At 40.6% G+C, this 19,426-nt stretch overlaps 1 protein-coding gene across 3 annotated transcripts in view; it reads left to right on the top strand.

Moving 5' to 3' along the window:
• The window catches only part of ADAMTSL3 (ADAMTS like 3), a 319,874-nt gene that overhangs the window by 171,789 nt on the left and 128,659 nt on the right, over window positions 1-19,426 (top strand). For all 3 annotated transcript variants that reach the window (XM_070494283.1, XM_014842654.3, XM_070494290.1), the window contains exons 10-11: window positions 13,483-13,594; window positions 18,591-18,729. In XM_070494283.1, coding sequence (XP_070350384.1) covers window positions 13,483-13,594; window positions 18,591-18,729 — 251 coding nt within the window. The remainder of the gene's footprint in view (window positions 1-13,482; window positions 13,595-18,590; window positions 18,730-19,426) is intronic.

Genomic DNA, 19,426 nt, shown 5'->3' with positions numbered 1-19,426 from the left:
CTGTCTGACTTAGTGACCAGTCTTCTATTTCCTTGTCTCTGAGTTCTGATTTTCTCAGATTTAATAAACAATTCTGGGCTTTGACTTCAACTTCTGGGAAGCTTTGATCCCTCTCAACTAAAAGGGTTTTTTAAAAATATATATTTATCAAAGAGGGTGTTACACACAACTGTGTGACTCATGCATAAATAGAGCCTTGTTTTCATGCCTACCGTCATTTTCTTTTGGGGATGTGATGTTCTTGGTGGGTGAGAATTTGGCAAATCACAGACACTGTGATGAAGAATGTCTCTGATGTTGTTTTTCCCTGACTTAGAAGCTTGTCCAAATCATGTGGGTTTCTGGGAAATATTCTTTCCCATTGGTTCTTCTTTTTTTGCTTGGAATACCAGTATTGCCCACTCTGTGTTGTTGCTAAGGTAAAGAGTTCTTTCCTTCCATTCATCTCATCCCAACCCATCATGCAATCAAGTAATGGCTGTACTTTGAGTGGGAGGTTAAAAGTGTGTGTGAGGTCACTGATGGTGGTCTGCCGTGTGTTTCGTTGTACCTCTTTCATTCCAATCTACCAAGAGCAGCTGGTCTAAAAATGGAAGACCTGCCTCAACCTGAGAGAGGATGAGGTAGTGAAGACCAGCTCTGCCCCCTCAATGCTAGTTTAGCACAGTCGTGAGAGAGCCAAGATATACAGAGGCATACTCCTTCATCCACCTCATAGAACAGACTTTATTTCATGGACTTTTAATAAGCAGACTGTTGAAAACTACTGTTTTCTTACATAGAAAGTAAAATATGAAGACATCAATGGGATGTTAGATTCTTTTGTGCTTCTTATCGCTCAGATCCTGAAGTTTGGCAACTCACTGCACCAGTGAGACAAAAATTGCTTTTTTCTACTCTTTAAGAAGCTATGTTTTCATGATCGGACCATTCCTGAAAGTTGCGCTTTTTCTTCTTCCCAATGGATTTCTCACTGTATCTTCTTGTTTCCCTGAACGATCTGTTTCTCGTGGATGACCCTTGTCACGGCACTACTGAGTCACGGGTATTGGGCATTAGAGCCCCCGAGGTGTTCTTATGTTGCTTCTTCAGTATGTGCATGTTGCCACCAGGTAGCAGTAGAGAATCTTAATGCTGTAGATGATGCTGTGTGCTTTGTCGATTGGACGGCAGATGGGCACTATCCACTGAGTGACCATTTACTGGACATTTGCATCTGTGAGTAGATGTTCGTGAATATCAATATTAAGTCTATGCCCATGAGAAAAATCTAATAAAATAAAATGAAATGGCTTTGATAAAGAGATCTCTTTCCATGGTTAACTACTCTTAATGATTGCTGGTGGCTTTTCCCATTTTAAAATATATATCCATCTTCAGGAGGAAAAAAGTTCCTCTTCCTCGTGGTCTGAAATCTTCCCTTTTATGCAGTTGTCTACCATCTTTCTCTCATTCAGATATTTTGTGTTTCTCTAGGAACGTGTTTTCTCATTGCTTTTCCCACTAGTTTTCTGCTCTGCGAGCCTCCTGTCTTCAGTTCCTCCAGCATCAGCTCTAGATGCGTTCAGTGTTCTCCACCTGCAAAGTCTCTGTTCTTTCTGGGGAGTTAGGATGGCACCTCTGACTTGTTCAGGGATGAGGGTTAGGGTCACAAAATGTTGGGTCACATTTCATGTGGATCATATTTCATGACCCCAATGCCACTTTCATTCTGAGGTAGCTGTGGATGGAAGTGGGCACCCTGCCAGGCATTTGCCTCTTACGGTTCTAGGTGAAAAGTGGAGCAAAAGCTCCTTTTTCGCCTTTGGCCTTGAAACCGACTTCATATGCTTTTCTGCTCTGGAGAACGACTGTCGTCAGGATCTGAAACTGCCTGTTTTCCTTTCTCTCAAAGAACAGGTGATAGCCTTGCCATGTGATGCAGACAATGGCCAAATTTATATATTCACAGATATTTCAAAACACAGCAAGATGGTTTTTAGAGTCAGTGCCTGTGTTAGTTTCCAGAGGTGACCATAACACAGTACTGTAAACTGGCTGGCTCGAACAACAGGCATTTATTGTCTCACAGTTCTGGAGACTCAAAATCCGGAATCAAGGAGTGGGCAAAATGGTTCCTTCTGAAGGCTGTGAGGAAGAATCTGTTTCGTGCTGCTCTCCTTGCTTCTTGCATCCTCAGGCATTCTCCCTTCGTCTTCTTACCGTCTTCCCTCTGTGCACGTCTGCCTCTGTGTCTAAGTTTCCACTTTTGATAAGGGTACCAGTTATATTAGATTGGACCCACCCTAATGACCTCATCTTAACTTGACTAGATCTGCAAGGACCCTATTTCCAAATAAGATCACATTCTGAGGTACCGTGGGTTAGGACTTCAACATATTTTGAGGGAGAAACACAATTCAACCCATAACAGTGCCCACCAGAAGGGAAAGTTGACCTATTTCATCACACCTGCCAATCAGAATTCCATCTCGTCCTCAGCGTTTGCCACTAATCACAAAGGTAGAGACTCTTCAAATATCACATGGTATTTTACTAAATTGTGGTGTTGAGGGAAATTTCTTGGTTAAAACAGTTCAAATACTGCTCTGGTCATTACCAGAATTCACAGCTAAATTCTATGTGTAAATGTATACACACATATATAACACAGTATATTATATGAAAATCTGTTTCATAAGTTTTGGAAATTGTTTAGCAGTGGCCAAGTAAGGTAGTTGGACTTGAATTCATTTGCTTTCCGCTGTTATAAAGTCATTTTCCTAATCCAACAGGCATAATATGCTTTTGTAAATGTTAGTGTACATTTTCCTGTTGCCATTCTGTGTCCGTGACCATCTCCCTTTCCGCCCGGGGGAGTTGAAAGTAGTGGTTGGTGACTGGGCTGCAGTGAGCAGGAATGCAAAGAGCGAGCATTGACCTTCAACTTCTGATTATTAGGTTAGACTGTTTTTTTTTTTTTTAGTTTAGACTTTTGTCTTGAAAGTCAGGCTTATGGGAAGAGATAAGACTTTTATAAATTGATTTAATTTGCATAATAGTTCAAGGGTCGAGCATGGGGGACTAAATCAAAGTGTTTCCTCTGCAATATAGAGGGGATGCCCCTTCCCCCAGTGAGGCTGAGCCGTGGGGTTAGTGTCCTCAGCATCCTACCCTCAGGAGGAGTGTACACCATGGACAGAGTCCAGAGAGTGTATGCAGAGTCGGCTCCCTCTGCCTCAGGGGATTGTGGGAAAAGAACAAAAGAGGAGAAAGGATGGAGGAAGTAAGGCAATGAAACATGGATCTTGACGGCAGTCACTCTCCAGAGCAGAAAAGCATAGAAAAGGAGCTCTTGCTCCACTTTTCACCTAGAACCCTAAGAGGCAAATGCCTGGTAGGGAGCCCACCTCCATCCACAGCTACCTGGGGAAGCTACCTCAGGATGAAATTGGCATTAGGGTCATGAAATGTTGGGTCACAGGTTGAGTCTGAGCTTAGCTCCCTGGAGTCTCCCTCAGCCCCCAGGTGGCATGGACGGTATTTAGAAAATTCCATGGGCTCTTGGCTGGTCGACATTGGAGGGGTTGACATGGTGGGGGCAAAATGACCCTGTAGCTGAGAGGTAAAGGGAGAGTGACCCTATATCCTCGTTTATTCAGAAAGGACCCAGTTTGTGCCTGTGGCCCTGGCTTGGTTATCAGCAGCTCCCCCTCTCCCTCAAGAGTGTCCTGGCTGGGACAGTGAAGCACGTGGTCTTCCTCCATCAGGGGCTCTGAGCTGGGCCAGGGATCAGATAGGAGTCCCAGCCACACCACAGAGAACCTGCAGCACAAGAGGAGTGTGGAATGGGCGGGTCACCAGAGGAGTCCACCGACCCGTGGACACAGCCAAGTTCACTGCGCTGAAGCTCCCTGTGGGCCCCCAGTCACCGGATGGGCCAGAGACATGGCTGTGGGCCCAAGGACGGGAGGACGACCTTCACCTGTGGACCCATGTCATCCTTCCCTTCCCGCCTCTGTGAGGTCCTAGGCCGTAAACGGCCATGGAGGAGATCAGAGTGAAGAGGAGGACAGCTGAAGGCCTAGACGTTGCCCACCGAAGACTGCAGCCTCGAACGAGAAGGCCTTAAATTACTGAAGCAGTCTGAATGCACAGGCCTGACTCCGGTCCGGTGCCGCCCCTGCCCCACGCGGTTGGAGGGGGCTGGTGCAGGAGGTCAGAGCGGTACAGGGAGAGACGGAGCTACACCTTTGCGATCATCTTCGTAGAGTGAGCGCTCATTATGACTCTACTGCTCTGTCACGAAACACAAAGGCAGAAGCAAAACCTTTGGGGAGAAAACGACCCCTGCAGATTTAAGTAACTTTATTTTTCTAAAGTTTTTAGTATGGGGGGAAAGGGCTTGATATGTTTAGTTAGTGGTTTTTATTTAATTTAAAGATACAATCTTTTATTTCCTATTTTGCCTATTTTTCTCTCTGAAAGAATACAATATAAGGCCAGTGTTCCTGGGATTTGAAGAACAAATACCCAAATATGAGCTCCTTCTTGGGATTAAAATTCCCTTAAAATGCTCAGTAATTCTCAATGGTGACAAAAGGGACTTTTTCCGAGGAAGAATGATAACACTGCATCATATTTTAATGATAAAGGTGTTTTTATATTAATAAGCCTCTAAACAGTTACATTCCCTTTTAAAGTGACAATGTGGAGAACTACAATTGAATGAGATTTTATCAATATTATATTCAAGCTACGAGTAGTGTAGCTTGAAGAAAATATATGGATTGATTGATTTTTTTTTCAGAATTATGTTATTACAAAAAAAAAAACGAGCAGAGGAACTGAATAGACATTTTTCCGAAGAGGACTACAAATGGCCAACATCACTAATCATCAGGGAAATGCAAATCAAAACCACAAGGAGACATCACCTCACACCTGTTAGAACAGCTTCTATCAAAAAGACAAGAAATAACAAGTGCTGGAGAGGATGTGGGGAAAAGGGAACCCTTGTGCGCTGTTGGTGGGAATGTAACTTGGTGCAGCCACTATGGAAAACAGTATGGGGCTTCCTCAAAAAATTACAAATAGAACTACTATATGATTCAGCGATTCCACTCCTGGGTATATATCTGAAGGAAACGAAATCACGATGCTGAAAAGGTATCTACACCCCCATGTTCATTGTGGCATTATTTACAATAGCCAAGGTATGGAAACAAGCTAAGTGTCCATCAATGAATGAATAGATAAAGAAGATGTGGTGCGCATATATATATATATATATATATATTTACAATGGAATATTATTTGGCCATAAAAAGAAGGAGATCATGCCATTTGTGAAACATGGATGGATCTTGAGGGCATTATGCTAAGTGAAAGAAGTCAGACGGAGAAAGCCAAATACCCTATGATCTCAGTTATATGTGGAATCGGGGAAAAAACCAACTCATAGGTACAGAGAACAGATTCATGGTTGCCAGAGGTAGGGACAGGATAGAGGTGGGTGAAATGTGGTCAAAAGGCACAAACGTCCAGTTATAAGATAAATAATTTGTGGGGATGTAATGTACAATATGGTAACTAAAGTTAACAATACTGTATTGTATATTTGAAAGTAGCTAAGAGAGTAGATCTTAGAAGTTCTCATCAGGAAAATAATTAGCTGTATGAGGTGATGAATGTTAACTAAACTTACTGTGGTAATCATTTCGCAGTGTATCATTATGCTGTACACCTTAAACCACTGCAATGCTATATGTCAATTAAAACAAAAAAGTAAATTGGCCTGTATTTGCCCAACATTCAGAGTAAAAGGCTCACAAACAGAGAACACAATGTCCAGAAGTCCAATAGGGTTTTTTATTGTGAGTCTTCTCAGCAGGGAAAATTTTTCTCAAAAGCTCTGCAATAGAACTTTTCTCACCTCTCATTGATGAGAATTGGGTGCTGTGCTCATTGCCTAGTACGTCAGTCTGTCTGGGTTCTTCAAGAAGCAGATGCCAAGACAAGACTAGATATGCAAGAAATTTTTGAGGGGAATACCTGTGAGAAAAAAATGAGCAGGGGCAGAGAGAGGCTGGGAGAGCCATCAGACTGCGATGAAGATCTGACCACAAGTGAAGGAGAGAGGGGAGGAAGGAAAGTTGGCTGGCAGCGTCTTAGATTGCAGTGTGGCTCTAAGAGAAGTCAACAAGGCTGTAGGGGAGGCCCAGAGCCAACGTCATCCATCACATGATCCAGTGTCTCCCAGGAACACATCTGCTTAGGACCCCTGCTATGCTTAGTTATTGGCTGAGAAGAGCCCATTAGAAGCTTGACCTGGAGCTGGGGCTGTCAATCAGTTATACTCTCTGTAGTTGTGTGAGTGAGAGGCACATTCTCATGGATCCCACATGCAGCAAGGCAAATGTGACCACCAGGAATCTCTTAGAACGGTCAGGAGTTCCCTAAGACGCATGAAGGAGGAATGAACACTGGAACAAAATTGAGCCTCTGGAAGAATGGGCAAGGGAAATAGATGTTGGTATGCAATTAAATGCTTTTGCTACAATAAGGATGATCTCTTTCTGTAAAACATCTGGGCTTAATGCCTTTTCTTTCTTTTTTTCTTTTTGGCGGTAATGGACAGAAGTTAGAAAACCATTTCAGTTCCTCTTAGGGTTATTGATTTACTTAGGGTTCTATTTTTGAGCCAATTTCACAATTTATAAATATTTTTCTGGACAAGTGTTCAATTCATCTAGTTTTTCAAACTTCACTTTTCAAATGTAATCATAGGTCATAGTATTCCCTTATCATTTAAAAACTCTCAGCTGTACCTACAACTATGTACCTTTCATTCCTAAACTTGTTCATTGGTTCCTTGTCTAATTTTTGTTTTGTTCAAACCATCCAAAGATTTGTCTCTGAGACATCCAAGAACTAAATTTTAGTCTTGTTGATTAACTCTCATAGTTTAAACAAATAATTCTATTTATATAAATTTTTAGTTTTGTTTCTTTCTTTTGTCTTGACATGGATTTATTTTGGTATTGTATTTTTAGCTCCTAGAGCTAAATTCTTAATTCATTATATTTTCAACCTTTTGTTCTCTATTAAACGTATTTAGGGCTCTCAGTTTCCCCATACAGAAGTTCTTAATTTTGTTGTTTTGTTGTAGTGTAGGTTATCAATTTTTAACTTCATGCTTAGGCTATTTATATTCTGGTTAGAAAATTTCTGTCAACCAGGATCATGAAAATGCTCTTTTATGTTTTCTTCTGGAAGCCTTACTGTTTTACCCTTCGTATTCAGAGCTATAATCCACCTAGAATTGATTTGTTTATATGATGTGAAGTAGAGTCAATGTCCTTTTCCACATGACTGTCCAATTGACCCAGAACCGTTAGGTGAAAAAGAAAATCCTTTCCCCATTTGTCTGAAATCCCAGAATATATATGTGTGGGCCCATTGCTGGACTCTGTTCTGTTTCATGACCTGTGTGTCTGCGTGTCTCAGTACCATTGTGCCTGAATTACTGCAGCATTAAAACAAGTCGACAAGGGCCAGCCCGGTGGCACAGTAGTTAAGTGTGCATGTTCTGCTTTAGCGGCCCAGGGTTCGCTGGTTCAGATCCCAGGTGCGGACATGGCACCGCTTGGCACACCATGCTGTGGTAGGCGTCCCACATATAAAGTAGAGGAAGATGGGCACAGATGTTGGCTGAGGGCCAGTCTTCCTCAGGAAAAAGAAGGATTGGCAGTGGATGTTAGCTCAGGGCTAATCTTCCTAAAGAAATAAATACAAGTTGACATCTGGTAGTGTAAGTTCTTCAGCTTTTTTCTTGAAGATTATCTTTGATATTCTTCACTCCTTGCATTTCCATATCAACTTGAAATATACTTGTCAATTTTTATAAAATTCTGCTGGATTTTGATTGGATTTACATTGAATCTATATGTCAATTTGGAGAAAATTGACAACTTTCCAATACTAAGCTTTCCAATCCATAAATACGGTATATTCATCCATTCGTTTAGTTGTTTTCCAATTCCTCTCAATAACATTTATAACTTTCAATGTATATGTCTTGCATATCTTTTATTAAATTAATTCCCATTTTGATGTTATTTTGATGTTATTGTAAATGGTATTTTTTTCATTTTCTATTTATTTGTTCCTGGCATACAGAAATCTAATTGAGTTTTGTATATTGACTTTATAGTCGTAGTGTATTCACTTATCAATACTAATAGTTTATGAATTATTTTGGGTCATTTACGTATACAATTATGCCACTGGCAAATAATGTTTTATTTCTTTTTTTTCAATCATTGTATGTTTTATTTATTTTTCTAGCTATATTGTACTAGTTACAGCATCTAGGACAATGTTGATTAGAAATAGTGACAGCAACTGTGCTTGTCATGCTTCTCATTTTCAGGACAAAGATCTCTATAATTCCCCGGTCGTGTATGGTGTTTGCTATAGAAATTTTTGTAGATAATTTGTCTGGTGAAAGAAATCTTTTCCTACTTTTCTTTGTTATCATATATGTGGGGAATTTTATCAAATGCTTTGCCTGCAACTTTTGAAGTGATCATATTGTTTTTCCATTTTCCCTTTTAATATATGAATTACATTGATTTTCGAATGTTAAACCAATCTTACCTTCCTGTAATAAATTTCACTTGATCCTTATCCTTTTTATTAGAATTTATTATTAGTATTTATTATTTTATTATTAATTAAAAGGATTATCATTTTATGCCACTGGGTATGATTTTAAATTATTTTATTTATGATTTTTTTTTTTGGTATCTATTTCCAAGGAAGGTTTTTTTTTCCCTTGTAATGTCTTTGTCGGGTCTTGGCATTAATTTTATACTGGCTTCATGAAACGAGTTGAGAAGTATTTCTGTTCTTATTCTCTGCAATAGTTTATGTAAGTTTTGGTGTTATTTCTTCATTAAACATTTGGAAATATACAGCAGGAAAATTTTAGACTTGTGCATTCAGTGTCTTTAAAAGATACAGAACTCTTCAGATGTTTTGTTTCTTTTTATGTCAGTTTTGTTTCAAGGAATTTGTCTATTTCAACTAACTTTTTAAAAGTTACTGGCATAGGTTTTTTTCCTGATACCCTCTTATTACTTCTTCACTGTGTGGGGGATCTTCAGTGAGTCCTCTTTCATTTCTGATATTGGTTTTTTGGCCCACCTTCTTTCTTCCTTGATCAATCATGTTGGAAGGCTGTTGAGTTCATTAGACTTGTCACAGAAACATCTTTTGGCTTTATAACCCACTTTAATGTAGTTTGCTTTGCATATTATTAATGTCTGCTCTTATCTTTATTTTTCTGTCCTTCTACTTTCTCTGGATTCAATATGCTGTTCTTTTTCTAACTTTTTAAGATGGATGTTTAGATCATTGATTTTTATTCTTTTTCATTAACATATGCATTTAAGTCATTCAAATTTCTCTCAAAGCATGCCTTATATTTCATTCCACAAATTTTGAAATGAAATATTTTTCCTTCATCATTCAGTTAAATTGTATTGTAATTTTTGTATGATATATTCTTTGATTTATGGAATATTTATAAGTGTAACATCCAAGTATGTGGGAATGTTCAAGTTATCTCATTGTTATTTTATAGCTTAATTCTATGTAGTCAAAAAACATACTCTATTTCAATCTTTTGAAATTTGTTTAAACTTAATTTGTGGCTCAGAATATAGCAAATTTTGGAAGAGTCTGATGGGTAGTCTTCTGTTGTTGGACACAATGTTATATATATATCAATTAGGTCATGTTTATTAATGGTTTTATTCAAAATTATAGCCTTACTGATTTTTTTCTGCTTATTCTATTTAGTTACCACCAGAGAGATGGTAAAACTGCCACTATGACTATGCATTTGTCTACTTTTTTCTATTCATGTCAATTTTTGAATTTTATATTTTGAGCCTAGGTTGTTAGGTACATCACATTTTGAATCATGACCTCTTCTAATGACTTGACCTTTTTATCGTCATGAAACTATTTCCTTTCAGCTCTTTGAAAATATCTCTCCGTTGTCTTCTGGCTTCCATTTATTCTGTTGAGAAGTCAGCTGTCAGTCTTATTTTTGTTCCTTAGAAGGTAATGTGTCTTTTTTCTTTGTCTGCTTTTAAGTGTTTTCTCTTTGTTTTTGGTCTTCTCAATTTGACTATGACATAATTAGCGGCTTTCTTCTGCTTGAGGTCCGTGGTGCTTTATAAATCTGTGTGCTTGAGGTCTGTGGTGCTTTATAAATCTGTGTGCTTGAGGTCCGTGGTGCTTTATAAATCTATGGCTTGATATCCATCATCAGTTTTGGAAGATTCTCATTTATTACCTCGTCAGATATAGCTTCTATCCCATTCTCTGTGTTCTCTTTTCCTGGGATTACAATTATACCTTTATCCCATATGTCTAATTTCTACTTTCTTCTGTCAGTTTACTAATTCTCTGTTCAGCTGTGTATATCCAGGAGTCAGCAGATTATGGCCAGCAAGCCCATCACTTGTTTTTGTACAGGCATACCTCAATTTATTGCACTTTGCTTTATTGTGCTTTGCAGATATTGTGTTCTATACAAAACACTCCACCAGCAAAAAGATTACGACTTGCTGAAGGCTCAGATGATGGTTAGGGTTTTTTAGCAATAAAGTATTTTTTAATTAAGGTATGTACATTTTTTCTAGACATAATGCTATTGCACACTTAATAGATCACAATATAGTATGAACATAACTTTTACATGCACCGGGAAACCAAAAAATTTGTGTGACTCACGTTATTGCAATATTTCCCTTATTGTGGTTGTCTGGAACCGAACCCACAAGATCTCCGAGGTGTGCCTGTAAGTGGAGTTCTATTAGAACACAGCTACCCTCATTTGTTTCCATATTGTCTGTGGCTGCTTTTGCAAAACACAAGTAGAGCTGAATAATTAAAACTGAGACAATATGGTCTGAAAACTATGACATTTACTATCTGGTTCTTTAAGAAAATATTTGCTGAACCCCAGTCTAATTTAGTGTTGAGTCTATCCATTGAAATATTGGTTTAAGTTATGGTGCTTTTTATTTCTAGAATTACATTTTATTTTTATTATAGCTTCTCAGTTTCTAGTGAAATTCTCCATCTTGTTATTTAATTTCTTGAACATTTTAGCTGTGGTATCTTAGTCTAGGTTCTCTAAAAAAGAGAGCTTGAGGCAGAAGCTATGTGCTTAACACTGATGTTTTATGACCATGGGTATAAAATGAGCTGTAGTTAGGGCACCAAGCAGGGGAATAAGACGTGAAGCCAAGGTCAGGGCTGCAGGAACTGGTGGCAATATACTAAAAATTTTTGTTTCTGTCAGTTAATGCCAATATCTGGGTTTCCTGTAATTCTGTATGTAATGTCTATTTTTCCACTTTTTTGGTGGCTGTTTTTTGTATACTGAATTATTTTTACATTTTGCCGTATACAGTAGATGAATGATTATAGACATAATTTGAGACTGGACTAATTTTTGCTTCTGGAAGACAGGTTAACAGCCAATCACCTTCATCCAAAATGGAATTGAAATAATTTGAACCCGGGCTGCATTACCTTTGAAAACTGGTCTTTTTCCAGTTCATTCTGGTTCCTAGGAGAAAGCTTTCTGGGGTCCCAGCTGGGAGCCTGGGGTGTTTACCGACACTCCTCACCATGGCAGGCCTGGAGCTCCAGTTTTTACTCCCTCGGCCACAGGAGTCTGATGACAGGTCTGCTCAGCTTCTCAGCTGCTCAATCACCACTTGCAAAATGGAAAATGCCTCGAGCAGAAGGGTGGTGCCAAATGTTCTGCTCACCTTTCCAGGCTTCCTTTGTGTCTGGGATCTTGGCCCTGCAAATCCTCACTACTATGGCAGTTTTCTGATGCCTTCAAATACATTTTACAAAATATTTTATGCAGAACTTTTACTTATTCTCACTGGGAGGATTCATCAGAAACAAGCTATTCTGCCATCGGCAGAAGCAAAACTCCTTAGAAGTGTTTTCTGTGTGTGTAACCACCTTGGTACCCTCGCTGCATCACCAGAATCCTGCCCCTCCACACGTATGTCACGGCTGGAATTTTTATATCATTTTACAATTAAATGTATCAAGCTATTATTTCTCAGTCAACTCTTAGGTTAGATTTTCCAGTGCACTTTACTGATTTATTACATCATTATTGCTTCTTGCATCTTATTATTTTCTTCTGCATTTATAGTAGTTCCTGTTCAGTATATCCTTTAGTAGTTTTTTCTTTTTCTTTTCTGGTGAGGATCTCTGAGTGGTAAAGTTTCAGTCATTTTTGTGTCTGAAAATATCTTTATTTCACTGATTACTGATTGCTAATTGGATCATAGATTGTTTGTAAATTGACCACTGATAATTGATTAGTGATGAATAATTTGTTTATAGAATTCTCGATAAAGACACGCTTGTCCCTCATCACTTTGAAGGTGTGAGTTTGTTTTCTTGCATCTAATATTGCCTATGAGAAATCCTTTGTAGGCCATCATTTTTTTCTTTCTGATAACTCTTAGGGTTCGTTTTTATCCTTGTTTTGTTTCTTTAAATGTCTGCTCAGAACTTGGTGAATATTTTTAAACTGAGTACTCCTGTCTTTCTCAAGGTTAGGAAATTCTCAGCAATCATATCACCAAATAGTGCCTCTTCATTATTCTCTCTGTGTCTCTATCTTGAACCCCATGGGATGCTGGCATTTCTGGATCTCTCCTCCGTGAGCTCACCTTTTGTCTTCCCTCTTTTTTCCTCTGTGTTGCATCCTGGGACTTTTCCTCTCTTGGCTCATTTGTTCAAGCAGGAGGGAAGAAAAGAAAAATGTAGGGCGAGAACTTGCTGCTTGAGTGCAGTCACGTGAAAGTGACTTATCTCTGTCCGTAACTGCTCCCTCACTCTCAGCGGGACCCCTCCTCCCTTTCAGTTGGGGCCTGGAGTGCTCTGATGCAAACCCCATCTATTTGAGAATGTTTGAGTTTCTGTGGTTGTGCTCTCAGAAGGATTCATCAGAAGGAGCTCCTTAAAGCTGCTTAAAGATGTTATTATTAAAAAATGTAAGAATCCTAATTATGTGCCATGTTGTAAGCAAACCCAGATGAAGTCTCGGTCCCTGCTCTCATGGAAGTTGAAATCAAATGCATCAGGAAGAAAAAAAATGTTAAACAAATAAACAAGAAAGTCCACTTACATTTTTGTGAACTCATTCCCAGGTATGGAATTATCTGGGAAAATGACTCTAGGGAGATTGGTTAAAGGTCTTCCGAGCCCCCTTTTATGACAAATCTAATTGAAATGCTATCACATCTTAAAATTCTTGGAAGCTTCACAGACCATAGTTCATTGTGATGGATTTGTGGGTGTCTACATAGGTGAAGTAGTCGCCTCATTTTGAAAGGTGTGGTGCTCATTGTATGCAAATGTGTTATCACAGTTCTCTCTGTCCAGACCAGGTACACTGTGGCCAAGGACAGCGTGGTCCAGTTCTTCTTTTACCAGCCCATCAGCCATCAGTGGAGACAAACTGACTTCTTCCCCTGCACTGTGACCTGTGGCGGAGGTGAGGCACAGACTTCGTTCTTGAATGTTTAGAGCTCAGAGTTAGATATTCCACGTTTGCGTTTTCCAAGCTGACTTTAAACTTGGCGTGGTAATTGGAGATGTGTGATCACCCAGCGTCTTACTCAGCAGCCTGGAATGCAGCGGAGTTCGTGAATGTGCATTTGCCTTTAGTCTTGAAAATAGGTGAAAAACTGGCTTCGGAAAGCACCCTTTACTTTTGGCAAAAAGCTGGAAACGTGTTTGCATGCATTCTTGCATTTCTCTTTTTGATGGTCCTTAAAGCATGCATTATTTTTCTACGGAAAACCTGAGAAAGAGAGAGAACAAGTGATTTGCCCAGTCTGATCAGGTTAATGGATGTGTTGGTTCTAACGCTTAGATTTCCACCCTATATTCCACTTGTACTCAGGGCTGGGGTATAAACTTAGTAGAAGATTATTACCACACCTACTAAGTGGTGAGGGGAAAGTCCTGCTTCCTGACTGCTTGGTTCAGGTGTTTACAGAAAGTTGAAGGAGGGTCTGGACTGAGTGCAATCCAGGGCTCCACACTCACGCTACATGTCTTTGCAGGCCCGCGTGGGGGTCACCATTTATTTAGCATGGGGAAGCAGTGACTCCTTAGAGCAGACGAGGAGGGCATCAGAGCCACTGCCAAGACCATTCTCTTTTTCTAAATGGAACCTTTAGATCAAAGAGTAAATGGTTCTAAACTAGTGCCAACCCAGGAACTAGTTGCCAGAATTGCCAGAGGGACTTACGCTGATGCTCCCCCTAAGAGTGCCAGGCAACAGGACTGGGCGTTTATCATGTGTCAAGCTATGTGCTAGGGTGCTCATCATCTCGTTTATTCTTCCAAACAACCCTAAGAAAGGTTTTTTTTCATGATTGTTTCATATGTGAGCAAAGTGAAACCTAAAAAGATGAAGAATGCACTCAAGGCTGCTCAGCTGGTCAACAGCACAGCTAGAATCTGGCTCCAGGTCTGTCTGATGCCAGAGCCATGCTCTTAATCACTTTGCCTCGTGTCTCCCCTGACCGGTCTGCCACACCTGGGACTAGGTCGTACACAGGCTCAGGTATGGTTCTGTTTGAAGAGGTACAATGAATCCTCCTCCTTCAGCCTAGCCCAACTCAGCCCAGCCTCAAACCATTTCTTCCTTCGAGGGCTACAGAAGATCAGCTCACGCCCAGAGCTAGAAACTGAGCTGGGGTTCTGGCCTCTCTCCTTTAAACTACAGGTGTATCAAGGAGGGCTCCTCAGCCAACGTCAGGTTGCCGTGAACACGCCGGTCAGATCTCTCTCTTCTGGCATTTAGACTCCTTATGAAACCAGGAGGCAGCTCTGCACAGCCCAGACCTCAAAAAGAGCTCGTGTCCCAGGAATGGAAGAGAAAGAGTCTGAGGGTTGAAGTAGGTCCTAAAAAGAAAGTTAAAAGGGAATCTTCCCAGTTTCCCAGTTAGCTCTTCTTCGGCCCAGCGTGGGCAACAGAACATTGATGATGATGCAACGGCAGTGGTTCTCAAAGTGGGTTCCCTGGACCAGCAGCATCAGCATCTCCCGGGAACTTGTTAGAGGTGAAAATTCTTGGGCCCCACCCTGGACCTACTGAATCAGAAACTCTGGGAGTGGGGCTCAGCCGTCCGTTTCACAGGCCCTCTGGCAGACAACAGTGCACTCTTGCGTATAAGAACCACGGCTCTCCGGAGCAATGTCTCTGGACATCAGCTGTAGCCTTGTTAACTTCACTATTTTTGCCCTGTGTTACCCCTGCACGATCATTTGCTCAAAGGTTTTTTTTTTAAAGTGGACCTTTTTAAAAAATTTAAATACACGTATTTCCAAAAAGAATTTAATATTACTACCTTAAGTGGGAAACTGTTATCTCTTGCCATAAATAGAACAGTCACAAAAATAAATACCAATGAAGACAAAACAGTGGGGTAGATAATCTTCCAGACTCTGCCAGCTCTAACGTTCTCTCCATTTATTCTCGATTCCTCTTAAAAGTGAGAATGTATTTTGTTGACCATTGTAAGCGCTGTTCTGAGGAGAAGCTCCTTCAGCGCTTTGAGTCACTGGCTTTCCAGCAGGCTCTAAGGGGAATTCTTAAAAACATTTGACTTCTCTTAAAGCCGATCGAGGTAAAACACTGTTTGGAATTGAGACTATCATCTGGGTAAACCCAATAAGTCTCTCTAGACCCGGGCCCCAGAAACTTTTTGGCCAATCCTGTTCTTTAAAAGTTGCGTGCCAAAGTTTACATCCAAAATTAGTGTAGCGAAGTGGAATAAGCAGTAGCTGGTGGTCAAGGTCTGGATTCACTTCTTGGCTTTGTCACTAATTAGCTCTGAGACATCTTTGAGCCTCAGTCTTCTCATCTGTAACATCTGATGATCCCCCTTGTAGCATCGTTGGGGGACAAACTCAGAGGCGATGTGGCAAGGAGCACAGTACAGTGCCTGGCAATTAATGGGCACTCAGGAAACATCTGTTATGTCAGAATCGAAACTTGAATTTTGTCACAAATGCCTCTGCATGATCTACAGATCCTTGGCCGTCCCCGCTCCTGCCGTCCCCTGGGAATGAGTTATGCGATACATACATGACTCAGTGGTCACGGTGGAAAGCTCTCGGAGTGAGTGGGACATACCTATTGATCCTTACATGGATAGCTTATATCCGGAAGCAGAATCCTATCACCTGAGAGTCAGCCGGGCCCTGGCTCCAGGGAAGACAAGAGTCTCTCATGGACCCCAAAATAAAAGAAAAGAGATAGTGGGGCTCTTTATTCTTACTCAGCAGAAAAACCAAACATCTCTTTCTTTTAAATTTATTACCTTGCTCTCACACACAGTTATTCAGAAAGTCGTTCCCATCTGGACACGTAAGATAAAGAGCAGCTTTCCACTCTGGGAGGGACATTTATCACGGGAATCAGCTCAGTTGAGTTGGTTAAATTCTTGGGAGGAGAATAGATGTTTCGAATATTTGGGTGCCCCGGGAAAGACACACTCAGTGCTGCTGGAACTGTAGGTGGGCGTGAGAGCACCTGGCACTGAGACCGTCTGACCCAAACTGCAGTGGCTGTAAAAACAGAAGAGAAAGTTCAAGCTGCTTTTGGGGTCCGCCTGCAGCCTGCCATTTTCTGCACACTGGTAGAATTTCTGTACATTTGCTCATAATATAGGAAGGCAATCTGCCTTATTTCTTTCCTTTCTAGTTATCTCTGTACTGCCGTAAAATTAAAGAGGAAAATTGTCTCTCTTCAAATTATAAACACCTGTTTGCTCTCTGGCTCCTTTCAGAAGTATGTTTCCATTTAGAAGAAAGATTTTTGTTTTTTTAATTCAAGGAGCTGCAAGCAAATTCTTTTCTTGTGTGTGGGGAAATAAAAATATACCCATAAAACCCACAAGGAAAGCATTACCAAAATTTAATTATATTAGTAATCAAATCTACATGATTTGTGTAAATGGCATTTCAGAGTTTTTTCGATAATCAGGAAAATTAGTTCACTGGTCTCTAAGGGACTTGAATGGGCTTTCCTGGTCTTGTCAGTAATCGTCTATGTGGGACACTTAAGATCATTCTGGAGAAAGTACCGAGATCGCCACTGCCGTCTGATGTTGTGGATTTCTGGCAGGTGTTGGCACCCGAGTAACGTTTTATGGACTCCATTTGGATTTTCGTTCTTGTGGTTTCGACCTTCTTTTTGTGATGCATACCAGTCTGTCCTTCTGCGCTCAGCTTACATCCAGCCCGTGACTCGTAGCAAGCTCTCTAGTGGTTTATAAACTCAGATTCCTCTCGGCAATCAGGCCTTTAAATGTATTTTTAGACTTTCAGACCAATTGGCTGAGGCCGAGAACCTAATGGAGGGCTTTTCTTTTTTTTTTCCTGAAGAGCTTATTCTGGTTTTGAAAAATTACCTTTTTAAAAAAAAAAAAAAAAAACTTAACATGACATGTATGTAGTGACAGGAAACCTGGAATCAGATCTTTCAGGAAATGGAAGCGTCGTTTTGCGAGTTGTGTTTTAAATTTACAGCACTCATCCGTTCGGAATGTTCACTCTCCTCAGAGACTGAACAAACTGAATTCGATAGAATCAAGAATAGGTCTCATTCCTTCTCCTTGGAGGGCTTGTGAGACCGGGGGAGACTAAGGGGAGAGATTTTGTTCCTTCTTGTGTAGACAGTGCTTAATTCTCTGATTAGAAAGTTTATTGGCATCAGAGCTACCCCAGGTACCCCAAGACGGCAGAAGAGTAAAGTGCGGTCTATGGAGCAGTGGAGTATTATGCAGCAGCAAGAAGCAACAGCCCACACACGGTAGATCTCAAAAATGTAATGTTGAGTGAGAAAAGTAGAAAACAGAATAAGATTTAACACGCAATATTGTTTATTTAGTTAAAACAGGTACAAGACGACATTCTGTAAGATGGATGTATATTTAAGGCCATATAAACAATAAATAGGTGGCTCGGGGCATTGGAGCAGGAGTGGCGATGGGGAAGAAGAAAAAATACAGAGGAACAAGAGAGGGACCTTGCGTAATGCCATGATGACAGTGAGGGGATGTGACAATGAATGATTAACCTTCTGGACCCAAGCTCCATACATTTTTTAAAGGTGGCTGTTGTAACTCTGTAGTTATAAATGCTACAACCACTACAATCCATTCAAGTAGTCCTTCTCAATCTTGGCCACACATTTTAGTCATCTTAGAAGAAGCCGAGAATCTTTAAAAAAAAAAAAAAAAGTACTGATTTCCTAGACCCCGCCACAGTGTTTCTGACTTAAGTGGACCATGAAAGGGCCCGGACATTGGTGCATCTTGAAAGCTCCCAGGTGGTTCTGTTCTACAGCCAGGGTTGAGAATTATTGAGTTAAGTTTCTTAAAGGGGGGGGAAAAGCGTGTGGCAAGTGGTAACTTTGCCAAGTGAAAATGAAATGGGTGCAATGTTCAGACTTTCCGTTTCTGCTGCTCTAGGGTATCAGCTCAATTCTGCTGAATGTGTGGATATCCGCTTGAAGAGGGTGGTCCCTGACCATTATTGCCACTACTACCCTGAAAACGTCAAACCAAAACCCAAACTGAAGGAGTGCAGCATGGATCCGTGCCCGTCCAGGTTTGCATAGTTCCCCATACCCTTTTTCCTTTAGAAAGAAACAAATCAACTGCAGCTGAGACTCATGAGTCCTCGCAGGGTGACACATCTCCATTGCCTGTCTTTGAGCATACACTGGTGGCAGGTGCCTGCACTCACGTTAGTAACCATGGTCAATAGGAATTAGGCCCGTCAGCTCCATCAGTCTAGCTCTCTATCTTGGGCTATGTGTCTGTGTGCTGTGATATTTAACTCTTTATAATGAACCTCTTTGAGCATCTCCTGCCTTTACAATATGAAAGCTCTCTTCATCCGAGTACAGTGTCTGCTCCATCTGCCGGTCAAAAATATCTTTCACTCACCGTTTTAGCTTTGAATTGGGTCATCCATTACCATGTTTTGACTTTTGCAATGTTCACATTAAATTCAGTATAAATAATGCATTGTGCAAGGAAGTAAAAAGTTATAATGCCAAAGCAAAAAAGTTATGCATATCCTGCTGCATAATTTAGTACCTGCTGACTTGGATTGCCTGGGGAAGTTTCCTGGCTTTGCTACAGTATCTTAAAATAACAGCACGATATCAAGGCCCAGCATCCCCCAGACATGTGCCAGCTGGCTGAGGCAGAATGTGCAAGTGGAAAAGGAGCCACTCTCGGTGGATCTCATTTCCTCTCCCTCAACTGTGCATCTCCTGTAATCCCAGGTGGACATAATT

Source organism: Equus asinus, chromosome 2 (genome assembly GCF_041296235.1).
Source record: "Equus asinus isolate D_3611 breed Donkey chromosome 2, EquAss-T2T_v2, whole genome shotgun sequence".
Lineage (NCBI taxonomy): Eukaryota > Metazoa > Chordata > Mammalia > Perissodactyla > Equidae > Equus > Equus asinus.
Note: the sequence above shows the minus strand (reverse complement) of the source record. Positions and strands in the feature narration are given on the sequence as shown.